Here is an 8,207-nt window from a genome sequence, read left to right as displayed (position 1 = left end):
ACAGCGGACCCGTTTCACGGTGTGCCGTTAAACTATACGTTCACAATATATTTGAACTTATTTTCTGGATGAATTGATCACGAATTTGATACATTAGTCTGAATAACTCCACTCAAATTAAACAATGAATAACATTTATAAAAACACTGATATATATTAAATATATATACATTATTTTTATTGTTACGCTTTTAATAAACAACCAGAGCAACAGGAACTTTCAGTGAGTCTAAACAAACAGACTTCCTGTGTTTTTTTGGGGCCGACTTATAAATATTAAACCTAAATAACTGATTCCTTTTTCTTTTCTTTTGAACTCCACCAACTTCAAAGGTCAGAAGAACTCCTGCTCTTTTATTTCTATTAAAACTGCTTTAACATTCAGGTTCAGTGACAAAACAAATGCGCTTGATTTGAATATAAGGTTATAATTTGAGTTCTAGCAGATTTAAATTGAATTAAAGCTGATCTGATAACAGATTAATCACCACTTAAATCAGTTATTTTTAAGGTTCTTGGTCACATGAAAAATAACACATTTAAATTGTATTTGAAGACATCACTTTGATGAATATTTATATTTATATATATATATATAAAGTTGTACAACTGCAGTAACGAAGTTATTTTTCCATTTGAAACATGAACCTGCTGCCCTCTGGTGGACAAACTACTGAACTGAGCCAGTTTCAGGACCATAAACACAATTTAAAGACATCAATTCTGCAACTTCCTGTTAGCTGATACTGATATTTCCAACAACAAGCTGGAGATAAAAGGAAGGAGAGCAGACACCAGGAGCAAAATGTTAAGATTTTATTTACAAAGTCCTTTTTGTGTGTGTGTTTGGTTTTTTTTGTTTGTTTTTTTATTTAATTTACAGAAAGTAAAAAAAAAAAGAAAAAAAAAAAAGAACACAACCTCAGTAGTCAGTCTAAGTGTGAAGGAACAACTGGATCTCCGTACTGAGCAGGAAGAGAAACGCAAAGAGGCAGGAGGAGGGAGCAGGAGGGACACGAGTTTCCCCGGACAACCGTACAAAACCAAACAAAAACAATTCATCTGAAAAAATATTTCTTTTAAAAGCTCTGTTTGCAAAAAAAGAAAAAGGAAAAGAGAAGACAGTTTTGCCCTGAGCGCTCGGCTGCGGGGAGAAAGGGAGGTCGGGAGGAGGGTTGTTTCTTTCCCCATCACGGAGCTCGTTTGAAGCACGATGACATCAGAGCTGCTGGTTCTGTCCCAGGGTGATGATGTCACAGAGGGATATTGGGAGGGGGGGGGACGATAGAAGGAGGGAAAGGAGGAGTCGAGGGCTGGTTATCCAACGGTTATCCAACGTTTTCCTCCCACGAACCCTCGTTGTTAAATCCTCCACAGACACCACCGGATTCATTCACTGGTTTATTCTGTTTTTTTTACAACGTGACGACGAGATGTCGGAAAATTACGGTTAAAAAAACAAAACAAACAGTTCTGATGAACTTTTCTCTGCAGACAGTTTGTAATCTTAAAAGTGTTCCTGAGCCCACGCGGTGATTTCCACTACAGATTCACAGAGAAAAACGGACCACTAAATAACACAAACTTTAGAAAAAGGTAACGTCTCCTCAGGAACTCGTGATGCGTTTACGTCTCACAAACTGCGTGGGAATCTGGAGACACACGACTCGATCACATTAAATTAAATTGTTTTCTTACTAGAGATTCTTTCTGCACGTTTGTGGGTTTGATTTTACTTTGAGGGAAGAAGAGTTTCTTTCCTAGAAGATATTTTTATGAAATTAAACCAAAATAGTCTCGATGTGACGTCGGAGCTTCAGGTTTGATTGTTTCGGGTTGTTTTTAGTTCCAGAGTCTAAAATGTTGAGATTTCTTTCTTTTGAACGACAGCTGACTTTCAAGGTTTTAGGTTTTTTTTGGGCTGCTGGTCGGACAAAACGAGACTTTTGGAAAAAAACTGTTTAACTGGCAATGTTTTTGTTTGAACCAACTGTGTTGCCGTAAACAAGACGTGAGAGAGGAACGGGATAAACTTATCATGAAATGTTTGAAGCTCAGAAGTTAACGGAAATGTTTTTAGTCTGTGAGGAGCTGACGAGGAGGCGGCGGGAGGAGACCGGGTCCAGAAATGGGACGCAGCCCAGAGGGGGGCGACAGGGAGGTTGGGGGGGGAGTCAATAGGAGCAGGGCGAGCATTGGTGGTGGGGGTGGGGGGGTGAGGTCAGAGGAGTCAAGAGGAGCCTCTGCGGGCCCTTAATCATCATCTTCATCATCCTCATCCTCAGGGTCCCTCTTCCTCTTCTCTCCTTTGGCCGGAGACGAATCCTCATCTGCAGAGGAAACCAAAAGGAGGAGCTTTAACAACAACAACAACAACAACAACAACAACATGACTGAATGTTACAGCTGATTTATTTATTGGCAGCCGGCTGGAGCTCCAACAATCAGTCCATTCATGGATTTTAATTATTTCTGTTGTTAAGTTTTTAATAAACAAACAGAGTAACAAGAATTGTCAGTGATTCTAAACAAACACTTTTTAAATTTTTTTTTTATCCGTTTCTACTTTTATCTGAACTTTTCTTCTTCTTTTTAATTCAGGACATTTGCATTTAGTTTTTTCTGGATTTTATATTTTAAGGAACTCGAACTCTTCATGTCGGCTGAAAGTCTAAACATCAGAAAATAGTTTTGTTTAAAAAGTGAAGTTGAGGTTTTCATCACGGAGACGAAGGATCTGCTCACCGTCATCGTCCTCGTCTTCCTCGTCCTCTTCGTCATCCTCGCTGTCCACGTCTCCGTTCACCTCTCCGTCCTGCAGAAACAAACACCAGCTGGTTGTCGAAGCTTCAAATCCAAACTTCCAATGAAAATAGCAGCTCGGTGACATTTTTCCACACGTCTTCACGAATCATTATTATTATTATTAATATCATTATTATAATAATAAAAAACATCATCGTCCAGAAGGAAGGAAACACGAGTTCAGCAACCGCAGAAAACCAGCGAAGAAGAAGAATCAATCACGGTTCTAATCATGACGTCATCATCTGTCGGTTATTATTTCATTAATCGTCACTTGTACTTTTTAAAAGAGACATTGTCTTCAGACTCACTTCTTCGTCACCGGTGTCGTCACCGCTGTCGTCGTCTTCCTCAGCCACCACGTCTTCCTCATCCTCCTCTTCCTCCTCCTCGAAGTCCTCCGACTCTCCTTCTGAACGAACAAAAACAACTTTCAGACCTCGCTCGTATTCACTCGTTGGTTTTTTCCACTTCAGTCGCGTTTTTGTTTTTTTCTCTCCTGCCGTCGAACCTTCTTCGTCTTCGTCGACGCCGTCTCCCTCGCCGTCGGAGTCGGACGCCTCGCAGTCGTCGATGTCGTAGCCGTCCAGGTAGGTGAGCTGGGGGAGGAGCTTGAAGATGGACTCCCGGTAGTCGGCCAGGTTGGTGACCTCACAGTTGAACAGGTCCAGACTCTTCAGCTGAGGCAGCTTTTTCTGGAGGGTCGGAAAAACAACGACAAGGTGAGGACTGAAATTTAATCTGTTCCCATTTCTATTTACCGAATTTGCAGGAAGGACAAATTCATGTGTGTCTCGATCGTCGACAGACGACCAGCAGGTGGCGCCAATTCCCCGGCCGGATCTGTTTTCCACCTCATTCAAGCAGAAAATAAAAGTCGATAATACTTTCTGAATGTCACATTTCCCTTCAGGTTTCTCACATAAACATTTCTATTAACGTAATCGTTTTGAAACAAACAAACAAAATGTTAACGGTTAAAAACGGAGGGATTATTTATCGCCTCTTAAAGAGCCGGTCGGGGTTTCTGCTGCGTTCACGACTTTTAAGACCTGCGGCTACGCTAATGTTTTTCAGTTGGAGGCTCGTAATGATGACATCACGTTGGCTCCACCCACCAGCGGCTCCAGGGTGCTGATGTCTTTGAACTTGTTCCCGCTGAGGTTGAGGTGCGTTAGGTTCACCAGCCGCTCCGCCAGCAACTCCAGACCGCCCGATATCCTGTTGTCGCTCAGCTCCAGCTGCACACAAACAGAAACAACACAAGGCTCTTCACTCGATATACGTGAATATGTTTCATATCTTTGAGTTTCAGCAGCTTTATGTCCGTTACAATAATCTTCAAGCTGCTTCTTTTATCAGGAACTCGGCTTCAATCCCAAAGATTTTGCGTTAACGGTCACACGGCTGAAACTAACCATTATTTTCTGTAACGATGAATCTGACACGTAGTTTTTCAGTTATTTTATATTTAAAAGAAATGAAAGTGATGTCTTCAAATGTCTTGTTTAAAAAAAAAACTAAGAAAAACTTATAGGATTAGTTATCAAAATTGTAGCAGATTGCTTTTCTGTCAATCAACTAATTGATGAATTGATTGACTGTTTTAGCTTTTCTAGCATACGTGACAGAAAAACAGAAAAAATTGGCAATTTATTGTCATTTTTTCCCACTATTTGTGCTTTAAAACAACCTTTAAGAAGCTGGAACCAGAAAATGTGTTGTACATTTGTTTGGAAAGTGTCGGGACACAACGAGGTGAACCAGTTTCTGTCTCCGTGTGTTCATGAAACATTTATATTAATATAGTTCAACTCCGACTTTATGACGAACACGGCTCACAATGAAACACCGGCGAGAACAAAGACAAATACAGGAAAACTTTCCACAGTAATCGGACACATGGTTGAGCTCCTTTCAGGATCTGTTGAAGCCTGAATAACGCAGGTTATTAGTTATCATTATATTGAATGAGAGCAGGTTGTGTCTGCGCGTCCGTCCCGCTCACCTTCTTCAGTTTGTCCAGTTTGGGGATGTCTCCGACGCTGGTCAGGCCGACGTTGATGAGGCTCAGCAGCTCCAGGTTGGAGAACTCTTCTGTGATTCCTTCGATCTTTCCTTCAGTGGAGCGACAGTTGTCCAGAACCAGCTCCTGGACCTAAAAAAACAAGATAAAAGTCAACAATAGAGCTTCAACTAAGGTTTTCTTTTTCCCCTTTATTGATAATTTGTAAATTATTTCCTCCATGAATCGATCAGTTGTTTGAACAATGTGGACCGGTGTTTCCTAAAGTCTAAAATACAGCCTAATATGTCTCGTTTTGTCAACAAGCAAACATAAAATTCTGTTTATCATCACAGATGACTAAAGGAACTAGAAAATTCAAATTTTTTAACCTAAAAATCTGAGAATTGGGGCATTTTTCATATATATATTATTAAAATAGTTGGCCATTAATTGTCTGTCCATCAACTAATTAATTGGATAATATAATTCTTTTTTTTAAATAAATAACTTTCAAGCTGCTGTTGGCATCTTTTTTTTACCGTTTCAGAGCTACAACACGGAGCGACGTTTCATTTCTTGATTTGATGGTGGTGGTGGTGGTGGGGTCGATATGAATAATTCAAACAGTCATTTCACTCCACCGAGCTCTGCCTGGAGGTCCAGATGAGCCAGCGGTTCACCATGACAACTGTACTGGTTAGAAATGACTTCGGTTCAGAAATTTGCTGGTTTTAGCTGGTAAATGTGGATATTTTTATCTATATAATAGTAAAAGTGTTTTTGATTGATAAATGGACAAAAAAAAGGAAAGAAAAACTTCAACTTTTTTGTTTAAAGGAGACTAAATTCAAGCCCTGACATCAGATATATATATATTTTTTTATATAAAAAAACCTTTTTAATTGACTATTTACTTCATAAATGAAACGGTTCCTGTTGTACTCTGTTTTAATGTGTATATTTCCGTCTCTGAAAGAGTTTGTAAAGTTCTGTGATCCCACTCAGATTTGTTTTATGTAAATCCAGGAAGACAAGAAGACAATAATGGACAGAATTCAACGGGACAAACAATTAGGACGCATCTCAGTGAAGAGGAGTTTTGTGTTGGAACGGATCCCGGGTCGGGATTCTGTTTGTAAACTCCCCACACACACACACACACACACGCACGCACGTGACGCTGCTAAGTTAGCTCGCCTGCTACTAGCTGCGTGTTAGCCCTGCGCTCTTATTCCCGCCACTGGCGATAAACTGTAAAAACAACCTGGTTGCAGAGTGGTTTTTAAAGTTCATGTAAAGCGACTGTAACGAAACAACAACGGCAGGAACGAGCTGGTTTCATCGAGCCAGCGCGAGCACACAGCTGGGCTGCGCGCCCTTAGCACGTTATGGACACGGGGTCCGACTATCACCTGGAGACGCGATAGTAAAAAAAAAACCGGATAAAAAAAACCCGATGGCACAAAAAAGAAAGCGTAATTTAGAGTTTTAAAACGTGTAAATTGACCACTGTGAAGGTAAAGGTCGACGGCGTGGGATGTTCACACTTTACCGGGTCAGAGAAACTAAATCAACAAACTGAACTGCGTTTCCTGCTGAACACAAACATCAAACCGTTTCAAACCGTGTCGCTTCACCGCAGGTCAAAGTTTGGTCTTCAGGAAATAATAAAACGCGGAATATTAACGTTTCCGTGTGAAAAGTCGTAGTTTGTGAACGAGTCCCGACGCGTTGCTCTCCGTCTGTAACGTGTGTGCGGGGATTAGCCGGACCCCACGCGACGCGGAGCTCCGCTCGGTGCGCGTGTCCGTGTTTTCACCGAGGTCCTCCTCAGCCGGAGTTTTTACAGTTTTCACCGTCCGGGACAGAAATCGAGAGTTTAAAGGAACGAGACGCGAGTGAAAACCCCCGAATAAGAGCGAGGCGGCGAACAGCTGCGTGACGGAGCTGTTCGCCGAGAAACGGTAAAAACGCACCGAATCAAACCGGGTTTCACTTTTAACGAGCTCGGCGGGAAACTTGAGAAAGAAAAGCCCATTTCGGGGACTTCTCCTCCCGGAGAGCCGCTGCCATGTGCTCGCCACCACCCCTCCTCCTTCGTCCCTTCTCCGGCCGGGTCGTCAAGCTTACGCCGATCAACACGAGCCCCAAACCGGGCAGCTTACCTCCGTGGGCGACCGGTGCCTCAGCTCCAGGGAGACCCTCTTCTTCATGTCCATTTTCCGCTGCTTCGTTTTGGGGGGTGCCGCCTGAGTTCGTGTCTCTGCGATGGAAACGTCTCGTCGCTCCTCGGTCCTCTCTTCAGCATCAACACGAGGAAACGCTTGTGAAGTCCGACGGAGCAGAAGCGCGCGACCTTCCGGGGGATTCCTTCAAAATAAAAGCGTCGCGAGGACGCCGGAAGTGCAGATGAGACGTCTTCCAAAACGAAATACTGCAATTTCACACCGAATGAACGCAGAAGAACTGTTGGTCTTTTCAGACGCGTTCAGTTTCTCATGTGAAGGATCCGTTTCGTGTGTACGGGGGTGTTCTGACTTGTAGCTTTATTTTGAAGGACATACGTTTAACTTCCGGTACTCTTATTTTTAATGTGTAACTTGACTCGTCCTCGCGGGGCCGGGAGAAGTGGGTCAGGCAGTTTGGTGCGTTTAAATGCCCTGGAAAGTATCAGATTTATGAGATTCACACCACAAATTGACGAGTAAGTACTGTTAATTAAAAATTACGACTTTAAAATTATATATATATAACATATAGCATTATCATAAAACTCCTTTGAAACCTAATTATTCGATTTTTTTTTTGTAATGTTACATTTAAAATGTTTTACAATGTTTTGGATATACAGTATTTTTTTTATTTCAACTCTTAATTAAACCTTGCACTGTTAAACTGAAAAAAAAATGTAGTCCAATGATTTGAGTTGTTAAACTTTCCTACATGTCAAAAGTTAACGTGACTTTTCCCTCCTTCCTAACAAATGCTTGATTTGTGATGTTAATTAAACAGGCAGTGAGGTTATTGTTTCAATTGTTTTCATTCTTTTGGTTTCGCCAGATAATTTGCATTTATTTCTGCTTTGAAATGTAAATTCCGATTTTATACGGAGAAATTGAAAGCATCAGATGTTGATCAGTAAAAGGAGGGAAACAAGGGACTGTATGAGGGGAACAAGACTCCGCAGCGCCTCTGGCGGCCACTTAACATCACTGCAGACAGCAAAAACAGTTCATGACTAATCATAGATAATTCGGTATTAATTATAAGTAACGACATCCTGAAAGTTTGGAGTTTATAATAATAATTCCGTTATAGTTACATTATTTAAGATACATCCATACTATTATTTATATTATATACTATATTCTTTATATTATGTTAATATTTAACA

At 41.2% G+C, this 8,207-nt stretch overlaps 1 protein-coding gene across 1 annotated transcript; it reads right to left on the bottom strand.

The window, feature by feature from the left end:
- Positions 1-801: 801 nt before the first annotated feature.
- Positions 802-7,154, bottom strand: LOC138632434 (acidic leucine-rich nuclear phosphoprotein 32 family member B-like). The gene is made up of 7 exons (XM_069718002.1): positions 6,979-7,154; positions 4,814-4,963; positions 3,924-4,046; positions 3,317-3,500; positions 3,117-3,217; positions 2,746-2,815; positions 802-2,330 (listed from the first exon to the last, which is right to left on the bottom strand). Exons 1-7 carry the CDS (start codon positions 7,030-7,032, stop codon positions 2,254-2,256), a joined length of 759 nt encoding a protein of 252 aa, XP_069574103.1. The 5' UTR covers positions 7,033-7,154; the 3' UTR covers positions 802-2,253.
- Positions 7,155-8,207: the final 1,053 nt, after the last annotated feature.

The sequence above is a fragment of the Brachyistius frenatus genome, unplaced genomic scaffold (assembly GCF_029030835.1).
Source record: "Brachyistius frenatus isolate BFR_SWC_R1_liver_20210118 unplaced genomic scaffold, ASM2903083v1 Contig_184, whole genome shotgun sequence".
Classification (NCBI taxonomy): domain Eukaryota; kingdom Metazoa; phylum Chordata; class Actinopteri; family Embiotocidae; genus Brachyistius; species Brachyistius frenatus.
Note: the sequence above shows the minus strand (reverse complement) of the source record. Positions and strands in the feature narration are given on the sequence as shown.

Bases quoted from the DNA above. Each gene is read 5' to 3' on its own strand.
- LOC138632434 (XM_069718002.1), bottom strand. From the start codon at position 7,032: ATGGACATGAAGAAGAGGGTCTCCCTGGAGCTGAGGCACCGGTCGCCC. The intron at 3,501-3,923 runs GTGGGTGGAGCC...CCGACCCTCCAG, and splicing joins TCAGCACCCTGGAGCCGCTG to AAAAAGCTGCCTCAGCTGAA. The intron at 2,816-3,116 runs GTGAGTCTGAAG...TTGTTTCTGCAG, and splicing joins ACGACACCGGTGACGAAGAA to GACGGAGAGGTGAACGGAGA.